Genomic DNA, 27,760 nt, shown 5'->3' with positions numbered 1-27,760 from the left:
CGTCGCAGTCCACGTGACCACAGCATCGATGGGGGCGGAGCGTGTGTGTTCGGGTGGGGGAGAGACCTGATGCCTAACCGGGCCGAGTTGGAAACGGCGTGCCCTCGAAGGCTTTGCGCCCCGGGCGCAGCGCTGAAAAGCGGCGCGGCTCCCCGACGACGTTGCTGCTATTTAAAAAGATGTGGGCCGGGTGATAGGGGAGCTCTCTTATGTATGCTTACTCAGAAATAACACCCCATTGTTGTGTAGTGGTTAAAAGGTGTTGGGCTACAACCTGGGAGACCAAGAGTCGAATCCCCACACAGCCATGAAGCTCACTGGGTGACCTTGGGCCAGTCACTGCCTCTCAGCCTTATGAAAACCCTATTCATAGGGTCGCCATAAGGCGGAATCGACTTGGGCAGTACATTTACATTTACACCTCCCACACATTCCAAGCACGTCGAGCACATACTTTGAGCCCAGGCCTTTCCCCAAGGAATTCTGGGAAGTGTGGCTTTCCCTTCACAGAGCACCAAATTCTCAGCACCCTTAACAAACTACAGTTTCCATGATTCTTTGGGGGATGTCGTGCTTTAAATGCACGTTGGATGTGCCTTAAATGTGTGGTGCAGGCGGACTTCGACTTGGCTTACTGCCATCGCAGCCTCTCTCTCTCTATGTTCATGTGTTTATGGCTGCAACAATAATTCACATTGCATAAATCAGACTGAGTTTACTGTGGCTTACTTCCAAGTAAGGGAAGCTTCCAAGGAGGGCAGCTATGAGTGAACTAGAAAAGGTCCTCAAATGCAAAGATGTATCGCTGAACACTAAAGTCAGGATCATTCAGACCATGGTATTCCCGATCTCTATGCATGGATGTGAAAGTTGGACAGTAAAAAAAGCAGATAAGAGAAAAATCAACTCATTTGAAATGTGTTGGGGGAGATCTTTGCGTTTACCAGGGACCATGAAAAATAACAAATAAATTGGGTGTTAGAACAAATTAAACCGGAACTATCACTAGAAGTTAAAATGACTAAACCAGAAACTATCACTAGAAGCTAAAATGATGTCTTCTCACATAATGAGAAGACATGATTCAGCAGAAAAGACAATAATGCTGGGAAAAACAGAAGGGAATAGAAAAAGAGGAAGGCCAAACAAGAGATGGATTGATTCCATAAAGGAAGCCACAGACCTGAACTTACAAGATATGAACAGGGTGGTTCATGACAGCTGCTATTGGAGGTCACTGATTCATAGGGTCGCTGTAAGTCATAATTGACTTGAAGGCACATAACAACAACAAAACCTCCAAGTATATACATATAGGCGTGTGCGCACACACTTCTCCATACTTTTTTTTGGTGGGTGTATTCTGGAACATGTCATGGACACAGCAATTAATAAATTAGTAGAGGATTTATACTGGAACATCCATACATCATCCCGCTTTGTTAATTGTTCAGTGATGCTTCCCCAATGTTACATTCTTGCACTATAGTGTAACAAATGTGGAACACACACACACACCCGACTCAGACCATTTGTGTTGTAAAAAGTTACAGGACTCCAACACGAAGCTACAGGGCATGAGCTGATTGGAAAGGAAACAACATGTTCACTCCCAAAACTTTCACATGCGCAAACCCAGCAGGATCATGTATAACTGCTGCAATAACACCATGAGCACAAATAATCATGAATGAAAAAATGGACTGCCTACAAGTCGATCCCAACTTATGGCGACCCTATGAATAGGATTTTAATGGTAAGCGGTATTCAGAGGTGGTTTCCCATTGCCTCCCTCTGAGGCTAGTCCTCCCCAGCTGAATAGGGCCTGCTCAGCTTGCCACCGCTGCACAAGCCAGCCCCTTCCTTGTCCACAAATGCCAGCTGGAGGGCAACTGGGCTCCTTGGGACTATGCAGCTTGCCCACAGCTGCACAGGTGGCAGGGCACATAACCCCTGAGCCACTCCCTGTGGGGGTGATCTTTAGCTGTCCCTTGACGCCCAGGAGACACGGGCGGGGATTTGAACTCACAGACTCTGGCCTCCCAGCCAGGCTCTCCTCCCCACTGTGCTACACCACAATAATAACAATAAAAATGTCTTGGTGGGGCTTTTGAGTGTGTGAGAGAGGCAGAAATTGGACACCTTGTATGCTCTGAACAGTTCTAAATCCCTGCACCTCAACAAGGATAGTGTAGAACTGGAAAAGGTGCAGAAATGTGCAACCAAAATGACCTCAAGAGGCAACTCTCCTATGAAGAAAGACTACAGACAGCATCAGGGGCTTTTGAGTTTTAAAAGAAGGCAAGCATGGGAGTGGACATGACTTGAGGTATATAAAGGTATACAGGGTGACTGCTGCCTCCAATGGCAGTGGGGCAGTGAATTAGCAATGGGTTTTAGTCTGAACTGTCAAGGAGGTGTCCAAGGTGCTGAAACATAGAGGTTCAGCACCTTGGACAGCCCACTGAAAATTCAGACTAAAATCCAGAGTGGATTCACTGCCCCACTGACATCAAAGCCACCAATCTCCACTGAAATTATGCATGGTGTGGAGGAAGAGGACAGAGAGGTTTCGCACCCTGCTCTCACAACAGTAGGACTTGGGCTCATCCAACGAAGCTGGATGTTGGAAGATCCAGGACAGACAAAAGGAAAGTCTTCCTCTGTTCAGGACAATGCATCATGATCAACTAAGCTTTACTCAGGCCCCATCTGCATTATACATTGAAAGCCATATCTTGCCAATCTAACCAGTCATGGCTTCCCCCAAAGCATCCTGGGAACTGTCATTTGTGAAGGGTGCTGAGAGTTGTTAGGAGACCCCCTATTCTCCCTCACAGAGTGACAATTCCCAGAGCTTCCTGGGAAGAGGGATTGACTGTTTAAACCACCCTGGCAATTGTAAGTCTGGGAGAGGAATAGGGGTCTCCTAACAACTCTTGTCTGCTTCTGCTATCAAAAACACTGGATACAACCCTGTATGTTGAAGACTGGGAACCTGTGGCTCTCCAAAGGTTGATTAGACTCTGAGTCCCAGCAGGCCCAGCTAGCAGAGCCAAAGGTTACAGCCAATGGCAGTTGTAGCCCAATGACACAGCAGCACCTACCCTGTGGAATTCCCTCCCCTTAAATATTAGGCAGGCACCATCTCTGTTGTCTTTTCGGCACCTATTGAAGATTTTCCTCTTTCAACAAGCCTTTTAAGTTGAGACCCATCCCAGTCTGCGTCTGTGTTGGAATTGCTTTTTAATATGTTTTTTTGAAAACCTCCCCCCCAAAAAAACTATGTGTTTTTTTGAACCCTTTTTATTTAAGGTGTTTTTAAAGCTTTAAAAATGTTTTTAAAGGTCAGTTTTTATGATGTTTTAAAGTGTTTTTAGTGCTTTTGTTTGCCGCCCTGAGTTCCTGCTGGGAGGAAGGGCGGGATATAAATCAAATAATAAATAAATAAAATAAATGATGGGAGTTGCAATCCCATCTCCCTGCTATAGGTGATCAGATAGTGAACAAATAATCATGCATGGCCAATAAACAGACAAAAAAGGTGTCTGGATGGGGCCTGTGTGTGAAAAGAGAGGCTGGATAAATCGCCCCAGCTATCTAGTTTGGGGACAGCTTTCTGGGCAGCCCTTACTTCATTTAAAACACAAGCACACAGAGCAGATGCAAAAGAATGCACATTTTTATTCCACAAGCAAAAGCTCACCTCCACAGATACATTGCACGGAAGAAAACACTGCATTTCTGCAAGTCCTTGTAATTGAGTTTGAGAGCCAGCTGTTGCCTCAAGGTAACAATTCTTTCCTAGGGGGCAGTTCGCCATACCCAAACAGCCAAGCATAGACACATATGCAAGGAAGTGGGTGGGTTGGAAAAAGGTTTTTTTTTGGGGGGGTACAGGCTACCTGCACAGTCCTCACTGAAATGGATGTGAGCTGATCAGTGCTCTTACAACCAGAAGCGGCTGGTGCCCATCAGGACTGATAGGGCAGGAGGCAGGGAGCCCAACAGTAGGTGGCGCCAGAGCCAATGGCAGACACAGCCAGCAAACTCTAGTTTTGTCCCCATCTTCCTTTCTGCTGAGTTCCACAAGGGGCAATCCTGAGACTAAGGAGATGAAAGCTGACAGGTAGCGCATCACCCACTGGACTAGATCTAAGTAAGAAGGCAGGCAGGTGAGGGTTGGCTGAGGGCAGACAGAGGTCAGTGGGGCAGTGCCCTACTTACCCTAATGGACTAGCCTCCACTGCTTACAATAGTCGTGGGGAACCTGAGGCTCTCCAGATGTTTCTGAAATACAAATGCCATCATCCCTGGCCATTGGCCATACTTGTTGGGACTGATGGGAGCTGCAGTTCAGCAACAGGAGGCGGGTCAAAATTCTCCCTTCCCCTTGCTTTAGATCCTGGGATTCAATAACAGAGAACTGACGAGCCTGAAGACTTCAAACTTTCTTCATAGGATCTGCTTTCTTGTATCATTTCTGGCAGGTCAAAGTGGCCTGGTAGTCTCTGCAGGTTTACATGGCCCCAATCCTGAAATTTACTGCGCAGGACCCCACACAGGAAGCTGCCTAATTCAGAGTCACACCATTGGTTCACCTACCTTAGTACTGCCTACACTGAAGGGCAGCGACTCTCCATGGTTTCAGTCAGGGAGTGTTTCTCAGCTCTACCTGAAGATGCCGAGGACTGAACCAAGGACCTCCTGCATGCAAGGCAGATGCTCTACCACTGAGTTACAGCTCTTCCCAAAAGAGAATTCCGGAACAGATGAAATTATTTGGGGGGGGGCACATTCAGCTTGCTCAAGGCCACAGTGGAAATGTACTGGCCACTTCCCCTGCAAAGACACAAGCTGAGGGTGGCACGCAATGGACACGGAGTCACCAAGCCCTTATTTATTTAGTTTTTATTTAATTTGTATCCTGCCCTTCCTCCCAGCAGGAGCCCTTGGATCTTAAGAACCGCAAACATCAGAACCCCGATTCATTTTCATGCCAAGAAAAAATCCAAGCTGCAAAAATGGAATTGGGTTCCAGACAAGGCAACCCTCCCCTCTCTACCTCCAGCCCTTCAAACTGCCCTGGAGCCCTTCTTGTCCAACAAAGCTTGGTCCTAACATGGTCTTGGTCTTCCCACCTTGTTCCCAAGAAAAGAAGCAACCAAACTGCTGTCCTCCGCATCTAGACACACGTCCTGCATTGCGAAAGCATTCCGTTGACCTAACAAGCCAGTATCGATTTGAGTTCAATCTATTGTCCTCTAGACCCTGCTTTTACTAAACTGTTTGTCTTTCATACAAAAAACACCCCAAAATAAAATCAGTATTTTGAAGGGAAATTCAACAAATGAAAGGAAATACCAATAAAATTATTATTTGTAATTTCGGTATTTTTTAGAGGTGGATTTTTTTTAAAAAAACACAAAAGTTTCCAAAAATCATTACATAAAAATACAATCCACAATGATGGAGAATAAGCGAAGTCATGGAAAACTCAGTACCAAATCCAAATGGGGTGGATTTCTAGAGCCATCTCTATGGAGAAATACAAAAAGTGCGAAAAGTGAACAAAAGGGGTTGAAGAAAGACTCTGAGAAGAGAACCATCTGGCTGCTGAAAGCACTCCTTCTCCCTGGATATAGCTGCTGAAAGCTTTCCTTTCCTCTTATTCGAATCCAGACAGAGCCACATTGTGATGATGCTTTGGTTCCTAGCGCATGAAAGGCAAAGATGGAGAACTCCTCTATGGTTTGGGTCCCCCTTCTCTGTTGGTTTCCTCCAGGGAGATTTCGCTGGGCACTTCTGCACAAGAGCCTGAAACAAAGCACAGGAGGCCAGAAGTTGCACACGATCGCACTTGACCTGCTTCTGTTTTAATTAGTGTGTTGCTTTAATGGCACTGCTTTCCTGCATATTTTAATTATGATCCAGAGTACTACTACAAATACTGCAGTGGGGAACAAGGGCGTAACAGCAGGACTGGTCCACTAAACACACAACTCAGGTTCCGAAGGTTCACAGCTTACTTTTAGTAGGCTTGGGAGAACATCCATTTGCCAATACAGCCCCCTGATGTGAAGGAGGCTCCTCTGCTGTTTCCATCATGACATCCTCTTCCTCCGAATCCATCAGCATAAGGATGTCGCTCGTATCTCGATTCCTAGGATCAGGAGAACAGAAAGCTCAAATAATGATCAAAGGGACCTTTGCTTGCCTCTTACTAAGCAGAACCTGGCAAATGGAATTTTATCGTTTGCCATCTACCACCTTGACTGGCTCTGTGAACTGGACGAAGGTTCATCCCTCACTGGGGAAGGGAATGTGGTTTGGATTCTTGTGCAGCTCTATTTCCATTTGGTGAGGAGGACTTAGTAGAGGATTTTCGCCATCAACATAGTGACGTGTGTGTGTGTGAGACAGAGAGTGAGAGAGTGAGAGAGTGAGTGAGTGAGTGAGTGAGTGAGTGAGTGAGTGAGTGAGTGAGTGAGAGAGAGAGAGAGAGAGAGAGAGAGAGAGAGAGAGGGAGGGAGAGAGAGAGAGAGAGAGATGAGGTGCTGGTATTCATACAGTGATAAAAGTGCGGTGGGATCCAGCACAAAATAAGTTCAATGGGCAGGGGGGGGGAAAGGTGCTGGGACTCTGTACCACCAAGTACAAACAAAAACAGAAGGGGGGGGAGCCTTCAGCATAGATGCCTTTTAGGCAATGGCGGCTCCAACTGCAGTGGAATCTACTCCGGGTTTTCGTCTGAACTTTCAAGGAGCTGTCCAAGGTGCTTCAGTCTATTGTATAAAAGTAACATTTACATCCAGAGAGCCAGTGTGGTGTAGTGGTTAAGGTGCTGGACTATGACCCGGGAGACCAGGGTTCAAATCCCCACACCTTGGGCCAGTCACTGCCTCTCAGCTATTTGTACGGGCCATACGTTGGAATCGACTTGAAGGCAGTCCATTTCATTTTTCAACATTTACATCCATTGCTCTGCCCACTTTTGCCTCTGGTCCTGCTCACAGCAGATATGTGGCCCCAGAAGGCTGCCCAGAAGGGAATGTGGCCCTTGGGCTGAAAAAATGGTTCCCCTGCTCCTGTTCTAACTGAAGATGCCAGGGATTGAACCTGGGACTTGCTGCAAGCCACTGAGTATCAGTCCCACTGGGTGAAGCTGGTTGGGTCTTTTCCCTTTCAGAAACAGTAACACTCACCTGAGCATGTTGCCTGTACACAAGAGAGAGAGAGAGAGAGAGAGAGAGAGAGAGAGAGAGAGAGAGAGAGAGGACACTTTAATACCAATGGCTGAACATATGATTCCTCAGAGCGTACAACAAGCATTTGATGTGACATCGAAGGTCACAGAGTTCATGTTCCACTAAATTAAAGAAACCACATTTGTGACATTTCCACCCAGAATCTGATCTGATGGAACTCAGATCTTGTTTCCAGAATGAATTCAATTCAGCAAGATTACTGCAACTAGTGCTATGAACCTGCCCCTGAAGACGGTTTCAGAAACATTTTTGTCTCCCAGAAGGGCCCTGCAAGCTAGCTCCTCTTACCTTTCGGGCACAGACGGGGTCCAGCGTATAAGAGGACTCCAGAGAGGATCAGGACCCCCAACAGCAGAAGGACCACAATAGCTCCTACTATGCCTCCGACATTCACAGGTTCTGGAGGGGAGGGAACGTTGGGGGAAAAGGGGAAGTAGTGAAACATCAACACTTGGATACGTAGTTTGTTTATTTTCAAAGGGTTATATTCAACACAGTGCTAAGCAAAACGTTCTACGAACAATGAGATTTCTCCTTGCATAATGGAATGTTCTCCTCCCTCCTCTCTCCCCTCCACACCCTAATTATGCTGCAAACTTTCAAGTGATACTTAAAATTGTCCCAGAGGAAAACAATATAGTAAAAGCCTGTCAGTTCTGCAAGAACAAAAAATTGAGTGTTATTCTGGATATTCCATGTCAAGCCATGGATCCTTTTTCTTTTTTGCTAAGGTAAAAAGTAGCACGCCACTTTTAAAAGACTCTCCCAAAACATCTATATAAATTCAATTTGTTTTGTGTATTAAAATACTGTACTAAGGGAACCAAAACTTCATCGAGCCCATCTAAGTTCTCAACACAACCTCTTCTGGGTCACGGACGTCTGTGATGCCTCCATCATTCGTTCCACAGCTCTGCAACCTTATTTCCTTTTGCCACACTATCATTTTCCCTCTTGGAACACCTCTGTGCTCCCAATACATTTCTCCTGCCTCCCTTATCACAATGCCTTATCTCTTCCCAACATTCAGTGTCACATTGTCCTTCCCCAGAATTCACATTACTCCTCGAGTCTAAGCTATTATTTTTTTTGTAAACCACCTGCTTTGGGTTTGCAGGCTGTACTGAACAGACCCCACCAGCTCTGTGGCCATATCCACATTTAAGTCAGTACTTTAACACCTAGAAATGGAATGAATGAACAACATAAGAAGAGTCCAGCTGCCGGAGTAGGCCAAAGAGCCATCTGGTCCAGCCTCCTGTTCTCACAGTGGCCAGCCAGATGCCTACGGGAAGTCCTCAAGCAGGACTTGAGCGCAGCAGCAGCTCCCCAATTTGTGATTCCCAGCAACTCGTAATCGGAGGTATACTGCCTCTGACAGTGGAGGGACGACATGGCCATGGTGGCTAGTAGCCATTGATGGCCTTCTCCTCCAGGGATACGTCTAATCCTCTTTTAAAGCCATCTAAGTTGGTGACCCTCACTGCCTCTTGTGGGAGCGAATGTCAACAGGTGCTTCATTTCGTCTGCTCCGAATCACCTAACATTCAGCTTCACTGAATGTCCTAAAGTTCTAGTGTTGTTAAGAGAAAGGGGGCTGTGGCCTAGCATCACGGGGAAAGACCGTAACTCAGTAGCAGAGCATCTGCTTGCTTGCTTGCTTGGTTTATTTATTTATTTGAAGTATTTTTATCCCGCTCTTCAGCTGAAAGGCTCCCAGAGTGGCTTACAACAATCAATAAGATGGTCCCTGTTCTCAGGTTTACATTCTAAAGGGAGTGAGATGCAAGATAAAGGGGCTGGGAGGAAGGAGCAAAAACAGCCAACTTGGGTACTACTCCTTAGCCTTGAAGTCCTTATAAGTGTTCTTTCTAGCAGGGAGAGGTGAAGCAAGTCCATTGCAGCTGCTCATCCTTTGATTAATGGATAGGGCCAAGCTGGTCTCACCCCTGCCATGATGTGGGAAGCATCTTCTCCGTGCCCTTAATCTCCTGGCTGATAGTAGAGGCCAGAGTGTACATCAGCTCTGCAGCCCCCGGGCAACGTCACTGTTTTAAATCTTTCCTTCTTCAGGATGTGCATTGCCAAATCGTTTTGTGGCCAGTTTCTATCTTCCTCCCAAGAATAAGGCCAGTACAATCATCTCATCCAAAGATGAGATGATTTACATGCAGAAGGTCCCGGGTTCAGTCCCCGGCATCTCCAGGTAGGGCGGGAACCCTGGAGAGACACTGCCGGTCAGTGCAGACAATCCTGAGTAAGATGGAGTGATGGTCTGATTCAGAATAAAGCATCCTCCTGTGTTCCCATCACAGGTCGTATTCAGCTGAGTCCTATTCAGAGCAGACCCACTGAAATTAATAAACCTTAGTCAGTCATGCCTATTAACCTCAATGGGTCTACTCCAAGTAGGACGAGTGTTTCATACCACTCCATTGTTGCTACTCAGTCATGCCTGAAGGCTTTCCTTGGTGCTTGGAGAGTGCACAGTCATTGCCCCACCTCATTCCTCAACACGCCAGTAGACTGTCGTAGGAAGGTTATCACTTACCGATCACCGAGAGGTAAACATACGCCTCCTTCAGCCCCAGGGGGTTTTCGACCTTGCAAAGGTAGTAACCGCTGTCCGTGCTGTCAGAGCAGTTCTGGATGACGAGAGTGGAGACGTTGCCCTTTTGGCTGACCAGGAACCTCCCGCCAGAGCGGATCTCCGTCTGCGTCCAGGAGGTGTTACGGAGCCAGGTGATTTTGGCAGGCGGATTGCCGGCTGTCGACTGGCAGGTCATCATCGCGGCTCCCCCTGCAAAGCAGCTCCTCATGGGGTCAGACATGAGCCAAGGGGCCTCTAAATCAGGTGGAAACACAACCCAAAATTGATTGAAAGGGCACGCAGAGAAAGCAGGCAAGGCAGACACCCTTTGCTTGCTTCACCATCCCACTGACGGTAAAAGGAGATTGGGGAGGAGGAACCTCAGGCCTGCAGGCCAAAAGTTGCCCTCCAGGCTCCTCTGTCTGGCCCTTGGGACTCTCCCCAGGCCACGCCCCCTCCCAGGGCCACACCCCTCAGGTGCTTTTGCGTCCTGGAATTTGCAAACAACAAAGCCGCACAACAATGTAATTGGGGGGGAAAAAAGCACTAAAAACATTCAAAAGCAATTAAAACCAGCTAATTATCTCCAGGTTGCCAGGGACAGACTCTTTCAGCCATCAAATGGTGGGGGAACAGACACGCCTTACCAGGGAAAGCATTCAACAAATGGGGAAGCCACCACCGAGAAGGGCTCATCACGAGTCAGCAACACAGGATAGATGGACCTATGGAGAGCAGTGGGCTAACAGCCCTGCTTTGGGTTTGCAGGCTGTACTGGGCAGACCCCACCAGCTCTGTGGCCATATCCGCATTTAAGTGAATACCTTAACACCTTAAACAGTGATGGCTTCTCCCAAAGAATCCTGGGAAATGTAGCTGCCAAGGGTGTGAGAGTTGTTTGCTGTTATATGCCTTCAAGTCAATTACGACTTATAGCAACCCTATGAATCTTTTTTTAAGATATATATATATATCTTATATATATTCATAGGGTTTTCATGGTAAGAGGTCTTCAGAGGTGGTTAACCATTGCCTTCCTCTAAGCCTACGGCACCCGGTATTCCCAGGCGGTCTCCCATCCAAGTACGAACCAGGACTGACCCTGCTGAGCTTCCGAGATCAGACGAGATCAGGCGTGTTCAGGGTAGTATGGCCATAGGCATGACAGTTATTAGGAGACCCGTATTCCCTTCACAGAGCTACCATTCCCAGCGTTCCCTGGAAAAGGGGATTGATAGTTAAACCACTCTCAGCACCCTTGACAAGCTCCAGTTCCCAGGATTCTTTGGGGGAAGCCATGACTGTTTAGTGGCATGATACTGCTTTTCATGTATAGTGCAGATGGGGCTTTTACCAGTCCGTGACTCACCCAACAGCACTGTGCAGGCTTCGCTGGACTGCTTTAGGAGATGTCTCCCTTGGCACACAAACTCCCTCCCGTACAGCAGGTGGGAGCTGTTCAGAGCCACCACGCTGGTGTCGGCAGTGCCCGTTGTGTTCATGTCCCAGCTCAGCTTCCCGAGATGGGTCCACTGAAGCATGGGGGGTGGGTAACCCCCGGTCCAACTGCAGAACAGCTGCACCCCTTCAGAGTCTCCCGCGAAGGTCTGAGCCCAGCACCGAGGCAGAGATGGAGGAGGATCTGGAGGTGGAAATCCAGTGTTAACGGGGAGGAAGAGGGCACACTCTGCAACCTTCAGAGGCCTGATGTAATCCCTACAATAAGAGACACTTCGTGCTGTTAGCAGACTTGAGCACCGGCGTCACACAAAGCTGAAACGACGAGACTGCACCACAGGGCAGCTGAACCTGGGGATCTGGGGAATTAATAAATGATTATAATGAATTTGGGGAAATAAAGTTGCTATAAAAATTGCAATGCAATAGGAGAACAGCAGCATTTTTGAGGGAGGGGGAATCAGCCTTATTATTATTCATCTAAATGGAAATAAATAAATAATGAATTGTTTGGGTAGGTAGTCAACCACACCGAAAGCATCAGGAAAACAAATCCCTTCGCAAGATAAACAGTAATGGCTGGTGCCCATTGGGACTGGCGGGGCAGGAGGCTGGGAGGCCAACAGTAGGTGGCGCCACAGCCAAGGACAGGCAAAACCTAATTCTAGTTTTGTCTGCATCCTCCTTCCTGCCGAGTTCTACAAGGCGCAGCACTGAGGCTAAAGAGGAGGAGGAAGCGGATGGGCATGGCTGCCACCGTGGACTAGACGTAAGTAAGAAGGCAGGGGGTTTAAGGAGTGAGGTTAGTGGGGCAGGGCCCCATTTGCCCTCATAGATCAGCCTCCACTTTAGATTAAACTAGAAATCAAAGTGAACAAGGGGAGCCAGAAATGAAGTCCTCAATGGCATCAGTCTAGAAATCCTATCACACTTTTCTTTTCTTTTGTAAAAGATTAGGTGCCAGTACTCCGTACCAGTGAGTTCCCTCACAAAAAAAAAGCACTTGCTCCGCCTGAAGAGAATAAGGAATTATGGCAGTGGTTCCCAAACTTTTCTCCCAACGGACCATTTGAAAACTGCTGACGATTTAGGTGGACTGCTTCATGATATAGGAGGCAAAGGAGAGAGAAAAATCAAACAGAGGGTTGCTGCTGTGAGGGGCCTGTAAGGCCATCAAGTCCAACCCTCTGCTCAATGCCCACTACCTCTCTAGGTCACTGGTTCCGTTGTCTTACAGCTCTAACAGTTAGGAAGTTTTACCCGATGTTCAGCCAAAATCTGGCTTCCTGTCACTGGAGCCCATTATTCCATGTCCTGCACTCTGGGATGATAAAGAAGAGATCCCAGCCCTCCTCTGGGTAACAACCTTTCGAATGCTTGAAGAGTGCTATCGTATCTCCCCTCAGTCTTCTCAAGGCTAAACATGCCCAGTTCTTTCAGTCTTTCCTCATAGGGCTTTGTTTCCAGTCCCCTGATCATCCTTGTTGCCATCCTCTGAACCTTTTCCTTCCTAAACATTCAGAAGGGGGGGAAGAAGAGGAGATAGACTTGATTTGGGGAAGGGCGATACTTCAGCGGTAAACCATCTGCTTTGCTTGCAGGTTCAATCCCCGGCATCTCCAGGTAAGGCTGGGAGAGACTCCTTGTCCGAAAACCTGGAGAGCTGCTGCCAGTCAGTGTACTGGCAAATTCAGAAGTGCAGGGTCCCTTCATGATAGTCACAGCCATGCCCATCCACTCACTCCTTTTTTTTTGTGGCTGGATTGAAAACGAAATTCTTGTGAATACCTCCTTCCACAACAGATGTCACTAGGAGACAATCAGCATGAAAGGGGAGAATGTTAGCAACTCAGAAGAGTCTTCTCAGAAACTGACTCACCTCCTTTCACTCTGATTGGCTCTAATCAGCAGGAAAGGACAAGGAAGCAGTTAGAAGACTCTTCTCAGTGACTAACACACTCCCCTTTCATGCTTATTGGTTTGTAGGATGCTGGAGATGTAGGGATCCTGCTCCCCAAAAGGTAAGGGACCTAAGACCCCTGCTGCCAGTCAGAGTAGGCAGTACTGAGATAGATGGACCAATGGCCTGACTAAGCATAAACCAGCTTCTTATTAAGGGAAGGTCCATAGCTCACAGGCAGAGCACTTGCTTTGCATGCAGAAGGCCTCAAGTTAAATCCCTGGAATCTCCATACAGGCCTGGGAAAGCCTGCCTGAAACCCTGGAGATATGCTGCCAATCAGTGTAGACAACACTGAGGTTGATGGGCTAGCGGTCTGCCTCTGTATAAGACAGCCTCTTATGTTCCTATAATTTCTCTCCAGGAACGTTTCCAGATGTTGTGCAGAGAAAGAAGGATGTTGTATCAGCCATGTATGACAACCATCAGTAATTTCCAAGTGGTCCACGGAGGAAAAAACCGTTTGGAAACCTCTTAGAATGCCAACGTGAATGTTTTTTTGTACATGAAAATCAAAACTGAAGATATTTAGCTCTACATAGCACTGGTTGTTAATGTGGGGTGAGATTTCTGGCTGGTTTCTTAAAATGGGAGCTTTAACTGCTTTGGAGAAGTTATTTGGGAAACAAAGCAGTGTATAGAAACGATGGAAATAAAAACCTATAGAATGAAAGAGCTTCATCTGAGTCACTGCCTCCCTGGGCTTCGCCCCAGAACCTGTTTTTCAGTGCAAGAGTTCCGCCCTGGAACCAGCAAAACAAAGATGCCTGTGAGCAATGTTGTCATAAGGGATGGGCTGGACAGACTCTCCCGGCAAAGGTGTAGCTGTATGAAGGGCATAGCCAAGGAGACCAAATGTGCAAACTGCCTACTGCAAAAACAAAGCAACCCTGAGGGTGTTTTTTTTAAAAAAAAAAAAAAAACCTTGTAGCTGTGCATGTACCAAACACACACATTGTGTTGCACATATGCAGGTACTGCTCCCCAAGCCTGATTTTCAGAGATGCAACCCCTTAAAGCAGAGGTCAGGAACCCCCATCCCACAGGCCTAATCAGGCCCACCAGGCTTCTCCACTTGGCCCGCAAGGCCATTTGAGCCAAGCCACATCTCACTGACCTACACCTGACGTCATATACAGTGTTAGGTGCAGGGCAGGTAAAGACATGGCTGGGCCAAAAGGGGTGTGGTTTTTTTTGTCTCACAGGCTTAAAGCAGAGGTGGCAATTTGCTGGCCCCAGCCTAATTTCATGTAGCCCTTGGCAAGCAATCAGTTCAGACCTCTAGCAAGAGCAATCTGGCAGCTCGCTGGGTGGGGGAGAGAGAGAGAGAGAGAGAGAGAGAGATGGGGGTATGAGGAAGAGAGAGAGGTGGGTGTCAGAGAGACAGTGGCCACATTCACACCATACACTTATTCCATTATTATTCCACTTTAAACAGTCATGGCTTCCCCCAGTGAATCTTGCGAAGTGTAGTTGGTGAAAGATGCTGACAGTTGTTAGGAGACTCCTGTTCTCTTCACAGAACTACCGTTCCCAGAGTTCCCTGGGAAGAGGGACTGACTGTTAAACCACCCTGGAACTCTAGTTGTGTGAAGAGAATCAGAATCTCCTAATCACTCTCGCCACCCTTCGCAAACTACACTTCAAGTTCCCAGGATTCTTTTGGGGGAAGCCATGACTGCTTAAAGTGGACTAATAGTGGAATAAATGTATGGTGTGAATGTGGCCAAAGAAAAGAGGAGCAGCCTGCCCAGTTTTGGTTCTGCCCTCACCCCATGCTTTGGCCTCACCCACCATCAGCGTTCGGCCCCTGACAGATGCCTTTTGAGAGCTGCAATCTCTCGGGATTAAAAAAGTTGCCCGCCCCAACTTGAAAGGACCTTTAAAGGCCCAAATCGTCTAGGATATCTGAAGAACTGCCTCCTTTGACGGTGAACTTGACAGCTTGCTGAGGCCTTTGCTGCAAGCCCTGTTACAGCCTCCCTGCCTTCAGAAGTTGGGTGGGCGGTGTAGTGGTTAGGCTGTAATACTGGGGAGACCCAGGAACCTCCCTTAAGCTTACTTGGTGAGATCAGTGAGAGGGCACCTGCGCCATCACCACCAAATCCGGATTTTGCACACACGCATATCCCACATCAGGGCACAGGGAGCAGGACTCCAAGGCTCACCAAAATGCACCGCTAGGTGCATACCTAAAGACCGACACCTTAAGATAGCAATCGATTATTTAAACGGAAACACTGAAGAGTTGCCCGGTTTGCGCATCATGTTAAACCATGGTTTAGTTAAGCATCACGACGATGAGCCACAGCGAGCGGCAGGCAAACACTGTCTAGCCACCCTCGTAGCTTAGCATGCAGACGGTCTCTGGGTGCCCCCCGATCTGAAACCCTGTAGAGCCGCTGCCAGTCTGTGTAGACAGTACTGCCCTGGATGGACCGGTATAAGGCGGCTTGCTAAGTTCTAAGGAGTTGTTGTTAACTTCGTCCTTCACCAGAAGGTCCCAGGGCAAGTCACAACAACATAATAAAATAAAAATATTAAAAACCACGTAAAACTGTTTAGACAGGCCTGATGTTAACACCAGCATCCTTGGGCAATGACTGAGGACAAGTATTCAACAGCAGTCAGAGCACACCCATTGAAGTTAATGGATGCGCCTAACTGAGGTTCATTATTTTCAGTGGAACAACTCTGATGGGACTTAGTTGAACAACACCTAAAGAGTCTCCCCCAACCGTACCTGGAGATGCCGGGGATTGAACCTGGGACCTTCTGCATTCTTCTGCCACTGAGCTACAGTCTTTTCCAAACAGGAACAGAGGAAGTTCCTTATACCAAGAGAGACCATTGGTCTATCTCAGCCTTTCCCAAACTTTGGGTCCCCATATATTGCTGGACTACAATTCCCATCATTCCTGACCATCAGCCATGCTGGCTGAGGCTGATGGGAATTGAAGTCCAACAACATCTGTGGTCCCCAAAGTTGGGAAAGGCTGGTCTATCTGGCTCAGTATTGTCAAACCTGGAGGCCTTCAAGAGGCAGCTAGACAGCCACCTGTCGGGGATGCTTTAATTTGGATTCCTTCACTGAGCAGGGGGTTGGACTCGACGGCCTTACAGGCCCCCTCCAACTCTACGATTCTGTGACTGAACCTGGGACCTTATGCCAGTGAGCCACGGTCCTTCAGGCATGACAAACAAGTTATTGTGGATCCTGGACACTGTACTGAGCCGTTTCGGTGCAAAATTCTGCAGTGACTCTCCATAAGCATTTCTTAGCATACGTACAGTAGATCAGGAGTTCACGGGTGACTGTCTCCCGGCGACCGCTGAGCGGGTTGGTTGCCGAACACGAGTAGTTCCCTTGGTAGCTGGGCGACAGGTTGTAGAGGACAAAGTAGCTCAGGGAGCTGTTGACATCCGTGAATGGCTCCTGTTCGGGGCTGCGCTGGGAGAAATCCCATTTGGTTGTGGGGATGGGGCGGGATTCACTGGTGCAGGTGAAGTTGAGGGTACCTTGTCTCCATGCGTAGAGTGTGCCATTCGGCAATGCCACGGCAGGGCTGATGTTGACTGTCACCCTGTCAGGGCCACCTGGAAAACAGGCAGAAGAGGCATGTCTCCGTTTTTGTATATTTATTTATTGCCCTTGTATACCGCTCCATAGCTGAAGCTCTCTGGACGGTTTACAGCAACCAAAAACATTGAAACAAATATACAATTTAAAACACATATTTTAAAAACAATTTAAAACACAATTAAAAAATTTAAAACAATTTAAAACACATGCTAAAATGCCTGGGAGAAGAGGAAAGTCTTGACCTGGCACCGAAAAGATAACAGTGTTGGCGCCAGGCGCACCTCGTCACAAACATCATTCCATAATTTGGGGGCCACCACTGAGAAGGCCCTCTCCCTTGTTGCCACCCTCCGAGCTTCCCTTGGAGTAGGCACCCGGAGGAGGGCCTTTGATCTTGAACTTAGTGTACAGGTGGGTTCATATCAGGAGAGGCATTCCATCAGGTATTGTGGTCCCAAGCCGTGTAAGGCTTTATAGGTCAAAAACAGCATGAATCGAGCTCGGAAACATACAGGCAGCCAATGCAAGCAGGCCAGAATCAGTTTTATATGTTTGGACCATCTGGTCCCTGTTACTAGCACCTCAGCTTCCTCCCTTTCCAAGCCCTGAGTAGCCTTCTCTGCTGACAGACTCCGATGGTCGGCTCACAATGTCCTTGGAGAACCAAGAGAGCCCCAAGGAGACATCCCCACTTCTGGAAGCCCTATTACCTTGAAGGTGCCAACGACTGCAGAAGAGGCAGGCACTGGCCCTTAAACTGGCCAGGAGGCAGCACTCGGGAGGTGCAGTCTATGATTACTTTGACTTCTTGTAAAAGCCAGTTGCTCCAGGTCTTTGCTGAGACAACTTGGATGCTTGGCCTCAGCTGCAGGAACGCTGTCCATGGTCCTGATTCCACATCTTGCACTCCTCCCAGAGGAGGAAAGCAGGATATAAATGCAACTAATTAATTAAAAAAAAGGCTTGTTGTTGTTATGTGCCTTCAAGTCGATTAAGACTTATGGCAACCCTCGGAATCAGCGACCTCCAAGAGCATCTGTTATAAACCACCCTGTTCAGATCTTGTAAGTTCAGGTCTGTGGCTTCCCTTTATGGCCTTCCTCTTGTCCTACTCCCTTCTGTTTTTCCCACCTTATTGTCTTTTCTAGTGAATCATGTCCTCATCAGCTCCTCCTAAGGAACCCTGTTCCCCTCTTCTGCATGGGAGATGTCTGTGCATTGATTCAGCCCACAGAGTCACACTTCCCCATGCTGGGCCCCAGCCCTCAGACTGCAACCTTTCCAAGCTGCCTTTCAGAGCTGTAATGCCCTGGACAAGAGTGGTGCCCCTCTCTGCCCTCAGGACACACACCCTGCACAATAAACAACATACCACACCTTTTAAGTAAATAGGAAGCTATGCTGGGAGCGAAGCCAGAAAGCAAAGGGATAGGGACAAGAGGGGGCTAATCAGTCAGTAAAGGCACACATAAACACACATATATATATTAGAGCTCCCACTGGGGTGGTAGGAGTTAGGGGAACTTTGCTTGAAAAGAATGACTAGGGGACGCTATAGCACGGTGGTAGCATGCTCTTTTGCAAGCACAAGGTCCCAGGTTCAATGCCCGTCATTTCCAATTTTAGGGGAACTTTGCTGGGCAAGAATGAATAGGAGAGGCTATAGCACAGTGTTAATGGGCATGCTTGGCAGGCTCAGGGTCCCCAGTTCAGTCCCTAGCATCTCCAACTGCAGGAGGACTTTGCTGGGGAAGAATGAGTAGGAGAGGCTACAGCACAGTGGAAGCACTTCGCCTTTGCAAGCACAAGGTCCCAGGTTCAATGCCAGGCATTGCCAGTGTCAGGGAGACTTTGCTGGAGAATATTGAGTAGGAGAGGCTATAGCACAGTGGAAGCACTTCGCCTTTGCAAGCACAAGGTCCCAGGTTCAATGCCAGGCATTTCCAATTTTAGGGAAACTTTGCTGGGCAAGAATGAATAAGAGAGGCTATAGCACAGTGGTAGTGGGCGTGCCTGGCAGGCTCAAGGTCCCTAGTTCAATCCCCGGCATCTTCAACGTCAGGGAGACTTTGTTGAAGAATGAGTAGAAGAGGCTACAGCACAGCGGTAGCACACCTGCTCTACAAGCCCAAAGTCCTTGGTCCAATCCTTCACACCATGTTGGCTACCCCTGAGCTAGCTGCAGAGCAAAAACAGAGGAAATGGCAACTTACTGGCTACAAACAACTGGATCCTGTGCATGTGGTCTGTCTTGTTCAGCACTTCCTTGCAGGTGTAGTTCCCTTCGTCCTGCGGGCGCAACCCGGAGATGTGCAAGGCACTGTTGTGTATGAGGGAGAAGCGAGTGTCGGAAGGGAGACTGCCGTCCGAGGAGAAGAGGATAGGGATAGCACCTGGTTCCCCATGAAACCATTCCACTTTGACCGCTTGCTCAGACACATTCCGACACGTCAGGGTGACGTTACCTTCGACTTCCCCAGTCACCAGCTCTTCCGTGCCTAGGGATAGCCAAAGGGGGAAAAGTTAGTACCCACAGAAAATCCCTGTGCTCCTTCATACAAAGCACCTGTCTTCTGCAGCAGGGACAAAGCACCAACACTTATTGCACAGGAGGGATGATAATGCTGATGTCACCACCTGGGGCACTATGTGCCAATCGTCCCCACACCGAATAAATAAGCATTTATTTATTTATTTCCTGGCCAAGGGTGCCCAGGCTGTGGTCTGCGGACGACAGAGCCTCCAGATTTAGAGGCAGCATGCTTTTGAATACCAAATATTAGGGGAAAATAGGTAGACAGCTGTTGCCTTCACATCCCGCCTGCAACTAGTTTGTTGGAACAAGAGGAAGTACTTCTTCACGTTCAACACGTGCATGAAATCTGCCGCCACAAGTCAGCACTAAACTCAGACGGCTTTCAAACAGAATGCAGATAAATAAGTAACTGATAGGGCATGTTGGCTAAAATGACACCTCCATGTTCAGAGGTAGTATATCTTGGAATCAACCTCCCCCCCTCCTCTGAGGATTCTAACTGCCATCAGACTGTGTGGCAAGGAGCTCCCTGTCCTGGCCTGGACATTTTCACCTGAAATGCTCCTGGTACTGATCTGGCGGGCAGGGGATTCTGGGAAGGGACCACTCTTTATCAAGGGCAAGACAACCAAAACCAGTGCTCACATTGGCTGTGACTTGAAGAACCGCAATTGGAAGAACTGCTTGAGCTTTGCTTTTCTCTCTCCCCTCCCCTTCCTTTTTCATTGTATGCCTTGTCTTTTTCAGATTGTGACCCCTGACGGCAGGGACTCATCTTAGAACTGATTTTTGTAAAACTCTCTGGGATATAAATGCCATAAATCAGTGGTTCCCAACACATTTTTTCCCCCAAGGACCACTTGAAAATTGCAGCTGGTCTTGGCAATAGACCAAAAATAGTTAACTATTTTTCTGCCTCTTGCAGCAATTGTAACGTGCTGTGCTAGATGCTGCGTGATTTCGAATTGCACTTTTATCGCTTCTTGTATTTTATTGTGCTATAACTTGTGTTCCATAGGACTCCAGACTGTAACATGACAAAATACGATTTTATCAGAAATAAAATCAATAAAAATGCACTTGAAAACCAATACGAATATTTAATACAGTCATGCCGTGGGCCACCTGAATTAAGCTCGTGGCACATGGGTGGTCCGGGGACCCCAGTCTGGGAACCCCTGCCATAAATAAACAAAAAAGCCAGGGGCTGAGGCCCAACAACATGGGAGGGCTCCTGTCCTCCAGCCCTGCTTGTGAGCTTCCTGGGGCCATCTGGCTGGCCAGTGTGAGAAACAGGATGTGGGCCGAGACAGATCCTGGGTCTGATCCATCAAAGCTCTCCTTGTGGATGGAGGCCTCATTGATTGAAATGTGATCTCGGGTTTGCACATCACTTCCTGCAGCACAATTGTTTGAGTATACTCACTTAAGGAGCTGGTCAATTCCAGGCCGGTCTGTTTCAGTCTCTCTAGTTAATGGACTCATTCCTAGTCCTAGGTCTGCTGCCTTAAATCTTTGAACCACTGTTCCATATTTATAAAGCGTCTCTTGTCTTGTATATGTATTGGAAGCCTGCGGTATGGAAGGCACTGCACCCCAAAACAGGCACCTTCTCTGTTGTCTTGGGCACCATAGTTGAAAGACTCTCCTCTTTCAACAAACCTTCTAAAATCTTCCTCCCAGGTGGTGTCTGTCCTGGATCTGATTTTGTGGATGCCCTGTTGTTTTAAGCTGTTGTTAAATTCCTAATTTTTAAATATTGTTTTTATATATGCAGTTGTCTTAACTGGGTTTTTTAAAAAGATATGTAACAGTTACGTATGTTGTTATATTGTAAATCGCTCCTGCATACCTCCTGGGAAGCAATTCATAAAATAAATAATATGTAGGCAGACAATGAATGATATCTTCAACTGGCTGGTAAAGAATCTCAGATTTGAAAGGTCTGTCTGAATAATAAAGTTTTTAGAAGATGTCTAAAAGTGAAATGAAATGACTCCTACCGATGCTCTATTGGCAAGGCGTTCCAGAGTGTAGGGCCCGTCACACTAAAAGCTCAGTCTCCTGGTAAAGGCCAGTCAAATCTTACAGACATGTGGGACCACCAACAGCAGCCTGTCAGAAGACCTCAGCGATCAAGGCAGAGCATAAGGAGCGAGGCAGCCCTAACTGGAAAGTAGACTAGTCCAAAGCTTACTCTAGGTAATCTTGGGACTGACATTAATTCAGAACTTGACCTCTCTCACAGGATGCTGTGAAAAGAAACCCAGATGATGAAGGCAGAGAAAGAAGAAAGGGTGGATTGCAACTGTACACTCCTTGGGGCAGAGACCTGCCCTCATGTACTCAGTGAAGCACGATACATTCTATAAATAAGTAACTAATAAGTACATACAAAATAATACAAAAGAAATCCTTCTAAGAGTTTGTTGAACCCAAGACAGATGTGCCAAAACAGAGTGTGCACACACAGGTGTACACACAGAGTTTGTCAACTTTTATTGCAGTCTGCTGGACTTCTTAGTTTTGTATGGCTGTTTGTTAACTTTTTTGAAAAATGGGGTTTGTTTGTGTGTTGTTGTTTTAAAAAAAACCCACAAGTCAATAACAATTTGGTCAGATTCCAATCAAGAAGAGCCTGTTCTTGTCGATGTTTTTGTTATTAATTGCTTTAGGATGTTTCATGTGAAAGCAAGCGATTCAGGAATTAAATTAAACAAATAATAGAGGTGATGCCGTCAATAGAGTGTAGGGCTTACTGCAGAGCACTGGCTTCAAATCTCCTCCCAGCAACATCAACATCAGTTTCTTGATCATAAGTTTGATTTTATTTCTGCAGTGTTCTATTTTTTAAAAAAAACTGTAAACTGCTTTGATGGTTATTTGACAAGAAAGCAGGATACAGATATTAAATGATCTCTCTGTCTTACACACACAAACACACATGCACACATACACAGTAAGACAAATCCAGAAACACTTCCAGAGCTGTCCAGTCAATATCCTCATTTTAACAGGAAGCCTGGCAAGGGGGAAAAAAGCACAATCCCATTTGTCTACTAAAAAGCAAGCCCAACAAAATGCAATGCAGTTTACTTTTGAGTCTGCACATACAGGGCTGTGCTGTAATTGACTTTGTGGCTGGAGGGAATTCCTACCTATGGGACAATTTTATATGAATTCATACCACTTTTTTTAAAAAAAAATGGAAGTTGTTTTTATTTTATCTAATTGAAGACTGTCTACACAATCTAGATTATGGAAGCAAATTATACATGGAAACAATATCATATTACTGTGGACTGGAATCAGTCAAGATAAAAGGCAGCTTGTTCTAAAGTAAGTAACTAAGGCTGCAATCCAACACACATCTGTCTACTCAGAAGTATGCTCCATTGGGTTCAATGGGAGTTACTCCCAGATAAGTGTGTATTCGTTTCAGATGATTGGCATGGCCAGAACAAAGTTTTAGTCTGATGATTAGAAACAATACCATTATTATTATTACTAATACTACTACTACTACTAGTAGTAGTAAATTTAAAAGAGGGATACAAAAATAAGAGAAAGGCTACCCTGAAATCTCTGCCAACTAAGAGGGGGGGCACCATGTCAGTTGGGGGGGCACATCAACCTTCATCCCACTAGTAACGTCGGAAGAGTAAGAAAAGCGGCGCGGGCGAGGTCACGCGCAAAACACCCGCCGCAGATCACGGACCGTCCCGTCCCCACGTGCGCCCAGCCCGCTCCCGCGTACCTACCGGCGGCGCCGCCTTTGCCCAAGCAAAGGGCGAGAAGGAAGGAGAAAAGTCTCGCGGTCAGTTTACGCGCCATAGCGGCAGTTGGAGCGGCGGCGGCAGCCGGAGCGACCCGGCGGTGCCCCGCAGGATCCAACAGGGAGAGGCGGAGGAACCTTCGGCGGCTTCCCCGCCCCGTCGGAGGCGGATCCGCTCTGTGCTCTCGCCCGGTTTGCTCAGCTGGCGAGCCGCCCGTCGCTTAGCGAGATTTCTCCGCCTAGTGTCGGTTCTGAGGAAAGGTGGATCGCTAATCAGTAACCCGGGGTTGTTGTTGTGACATGCTCTCTCTCCCTCTCTTTGCACCAGAGATTGGCAGCCTGTGGATTTCGACATGCTGTGCAGTCTGTCGGCCCTCCCAGCAAGGCCAGTGGTTAGGGACAGAGCTGCCTTACACCGACTCATCTAGCTCAGTGTTGCCTACACTGACTGGCAGCTGCTCTCTAGGGTTACTGGTAGGGGGCATTCCCAGCCTTACTTGGAGAAGCCGGGGACTGAACCTGGGACCGTGGATATGAAGAGGAACATAGGAAGCCGCCCTGTAGGGAGTCAGCCCAATGGTCCAGCTATTGTCTACACAGACTGGCAGCAGCTCTCCTGGGTTTCAGGCAGGAATCTCGCCGAGCCCTAGCTGGAGATGCTGTTGGGGGGACTGAACTTGGAAACTTCTGCATGCAAAGCAGATGCTCCACCACTGAGCTATGGCCCTTCCACGGATACATCTTGGGGTTCAGCAATATCTAGAAGGCACCATGTTGGCTAACCCTGATCTATAGGCAATAGTATAGTGGCAAATTCAGAAGTGCAGGGTCTCTTCATGTTAGTCACAGCTCCGCCCTGCCTTATTTTGCTCCTGGGTTGAGAATGAGATCCTAGTTAATGCCTTCTCCCACAACAACAGATATCCCTAGGAGCTAATAAGCATGAAATGGGAGAGTGTAAGCTTCTGATAAGAGTCTTCTCTGTGGCTGACTCACCTCCTTTCACTCTGATTGGCTCCAATCAGCAGGAAAGGACAAGGAAGCATGTTGGAAGACTCTTTCAGTGGTAACAGTCTCCCCTGTCATGCTAATTTTCTCATAGGACGCTGGAGATGTTGGGACCCTGATGGGACCCTAATCCCAAAAAAGTAAAGGGTCTAAGACACACACACACCCAAACCATGGACGACTACACCCCTGCCTATAGGAGAACAGGCCCCCGTAATGTTAAGCTGCAAGGTATAACAATGTTAGAACGTGAAATACAGGCAATCAGACTAGCAGTTGAAACAGTGGTGTATTCAGGGATGGAGAAACTGTGGCCCTTCGGATGTTGACCCTCCAGATGTTGTTGGGACTCCAACTCCCAACAGCCCCAGCCAGCATGGCCAGTGGTTAGAGACAATGGAAACTGGAGTCCAACAACATCTGTAAGGTCACAGGTTTTCCCACCACTTTAGGCTTTTATTTATTTTTGTTGCATAGATTATTCTGTTTTTTTTAAAAAAGAAAAGAAACTTTCTGACAAGGGGCACCCACAAGGTGTACAGACCAAACAAATATAAGGATAATATATAAAAGTCATGATTTAAAACTGATATAATCAATAACACCAAAGGTGATTAAAATTACAGTTATTCAGGGTTGTTGTTTTTAAGTCCTCATGAAAATTCATCTGCATTTTAGCACGAATGTCTCCTTATATGCACATTTTTGGTGCCATTTTGCCTAATATACACAGCACTGCAAAGCGATTTCCCCTAGCAGAATGCACGTTTGTGTGTCATTTTCACTAACATGTGCATTTATATGCAAACTTTACCCTAGTACAGAGCTTGGAAAAGTTACTTTTTTTGAACTACAACTCCCACCAGCCCAATCCAGTGGCCATGATGGCTGGGGCTGATGGGAGTTGTAGTTCAAAAAAAGTAACTTTTCCAAGCTCTGCCCTGGTATATGCATTTTTGCACACACGACTTAGCCAGAGAACTGCATTGTAAAACCCAGAGAAGTGCAAATTTCGGAGGATGGCTGTGTTTCGGTGCGCGTACTGTTTTGGGAAGAGCAAATCTGGGACGTTCGCTTTTAAATCTGAACTGAACCAAATTTCTCCCCCGTCCTTATAGCAACACTTCAGCTGGGGACTCCTCCTCCCCACACCTGCCCCCTGGCAGCGCAACCTGCCACAGCTTCCCCACCCCACATTCCAGACAACAAATCTTTTGCTGGGCCGATTAATGCAAATCTGCTGAATGTCTAATATTTCCCCCCCTCCCCTCTTCTACAGGTGTGCATTTAGAAAGGCCTCTAAGCCCTGCTTTCCTCCCTGTCCCTCAAGGATTACAGTGCCCAGAAAACTCATAGCAGAATACGTGCTATTAAGCAAACTGATCAGCGACAACAGCACGCACACCCATAACAGACAGGCGGCTTTGGCATAGTCTTACACAAACATCAACACATGCAGGTCCACCGGGAGCATCAAGAAACCTCAGAGGAGTGGGAGATTAGCAACCTACAAGATCACCAGGAGAAGCCTACCATTTGAAGCAGCAACAAGTAAACAAACAAACAATAAAGAAGGTGAGGGGATATTTGCAGTTCAAAGGAATTGGCTCCAGAAGGGATCCAGTCTGTTTTTTGTGTGTGTGTGTGTTTTCTGTACTTGTAACCCAGGATCGTCTCTTCACGGCATAGCCAGCAAACAGAACACACGGCCTGAAAAGGAAAGAAGGGTGAAGGGGAAATAAAGGAATGAACGAGGCGGAAGGAAAGAGTCAAGACCCAGAATGCTGTGAAGGTCAATGTGTTGAGGAAGGTAGACGTAACCAGCAAGAGAAGCCAGAAGGTGGAGGTCAGCCAGGGAGATGATTCAAGAAAGTGCAGGATTGCCAGATGAAGTCAAACTGAAAGAGAAGCCATCCAACGATTTGGCTTCCAGTTGTTTTGTGCTTAATAAGCGCTTTGCCATCTTCCAGGTTTCGATAATAGCAAGATGTGATGAGGGAAATATAATGAGAGGCCCACCTTACCTCCATCATCCCAAGTGGTGGCCTTGAATCCGCTCTGGGGGAACAGACTCATCTTGGCACCATTTTCTACCACCTGTGAGACCAGGACGATATATTATGGGGGTGGGATCCATGCATATATCTGTGCGCCCACTTTCCACAATCTCCCTCACTCCCTTTTTGAGGAGAGAGGGACCGTACAGATTGGCACCATCTGTTTCTTACAAGCAGTGTGCATGTGGAGGTTTGAGGGCATCTCCCATTTACCATCCACGATGATGTCGATGATTTTGCTTACCCACCCTTTCCTATAAGGTCCCAGGATGGAAAAATTACAATATTAAAACCAGTTTTTAAAAATTACCATCAGAAGATCAAGATGGGTTCTCTATATCAGGTATCAAAGGCCAGGGTAAAGAGGTGTGTCTTCAATTCAGTATATGATGAAAGCTATACAATGCAGTATTTATTTAAAAGCATTTATAAACTGCTTAATATATATATAAAGCCTCTAAGCGGTGTACAATCTAAATCAACAACAATGTATCGTTAAAACAACAACACAATCTAAAACCAATAAAACAGCAATATAAAAACACAAAGCCAATAAAACGGATATTCAGAAGGTTCAAACCTGTAAAAACAGAGACTAATCCTATGAGTCAGGGAAAGCCAAGGGAAAAACTCTTTACAGAATTTCCCCAGATTATCTAAATCAGGCATGAGGAACCTTTGGCCCTCCAGATGTTGCTGAACTACAACTCCCCTAAATCCTAGCCAACAAGGCCAATGGTCAGGGATGTTGGAATCTGTAGTCCAGCAACCTCTGGAGAGCCAACGTTTCCCTACTTCTGATTGAAGCGATCTTACAGGTCTGCACAGGGGGATGTGGTCCTTCAGTTAACCTGGTCCAGAGTTGTAGGATCCTTGACTGCAGAGATTTGGGATTTTGGTTTAGGATAAGCACTCCTTCCCTGTGATCAGATGGTAGGGAGAGATAGAGCTGAGTGTCATCAGCATATTGATGACATTGTACTCAAAATCTCTGGATGACCTCTCCCAGAGGTTTCATATAAAGAGCATGGGAGACAGAAAGGAACCTTGTAGTACCCCACAGGCCAATGGCCAGGGGGTCGAGCAGTAGTCTCCCAGCACCACTTTCTGGGTCCTGTCCGTCAGGTAGGACCGGAGCCACCGTAAAACAGTGCCTTCCCATCCCATCCCAACTAGACAGCCCACAAGGATACCATGGTCGATCATATCGAAGGCCGCTGAGAGGTCCAGCAGCACCAACAGGGACGCACTCCCTCTGTCTGATGCCCAGCGTAGGTCAACAAGCAGGGCGACCAAGGCAGTCTCTGTCCCATGGCCAGGCCAGAAGCCTGATTGAAAAGGGTCTGATTGTATTCAGCTTAGCCCCGATTAATGAACCTCAGCTAGTCATGTCTAAATTTCAGTGGGTCTACTCTGAGTACAACTAGCATTGAATACCACCCTAAGTCTTAAGGCATTGTTTTTTGTTGTAGCAGACTGAAGGTGTGCGGAGCCACCCCAATGAGTTTGACAGACTAAGGCTGAG

General features: G+C 47.2%; 1 protein-coding gene and 1 non-coding gene across 3 annotated transcripts; both read right to left on the bottom strand.

Moving 5' to 3' along the window:
• Positions 1-3,664: 3,664 nt before the first annotated feature.
• Positions 3,665-23,346, bottom strand: VSIG10 (V-set and immunoglobulin domain containing 10). Of its 2 annotated transcripts, XM_061603087.1 has the most exons (9): positions 23,157-23,346; positions 19,073-19,357; positions 16,568-16,873; positions 11,228-11,500; positions 9,820-10,113; positions 7,557-7,667; positions 7,206-7,218; positions 6,030-6,163; positions 3,665-5,817 (listed from the first exon to the last, which is right to left on the bottom strand). In XM_061603087.1, the coding sequence occupies exons 1-9, from the start codon at positions 23,227-23,229 to the stop codon at positions 5,747-5,749; spliced, it is 1,560 nt and encodes a 519-aa protein (XP_061459071.1). In that variant the 5' UTR covers positions 23,230-23,346; the 3' UTR covers positions 3,665-5,746. The 2 variants fall into 2 exon arrangements, with proteins under 2 accessions (XP_061459071.1, XP_061459072.1); XM_061603088.1 differs by lacking the exons at positions 3,665-5,817; positions 7,206-7,218 and having other exon boundaries at positions 6,036-6,163.
• LOC133373548 (5S ribosomal RNA) lies at positions 10,901-11,019 on the bottom strand. Its single transcript, XR_009759692.1, has one exon. It is a non-coding gene; the product is annotated as a 5S ribosomal RNA (ribosomal RNA).
• Positions 23,347-27,760: the final 4,414 nt, after the last annotated feature.

This window comes from Rhineura floridana, chromosome 19 (assembly GCF_030035675.1).
Source record: "Rhineura floridana isolate rRhiFlo1 chromosome 19, rRhiFlo1.hap2, whole genome shotgun sequence".
NCBI lineage: Eukaryota > Metazoa > Chordata > Lepidosauria > Squamata > Rhineuridae > Rhineura > Rhineura floridana.
This window is presented reverse-complemented; position numbering and strand designations above follow the sequence as displayed.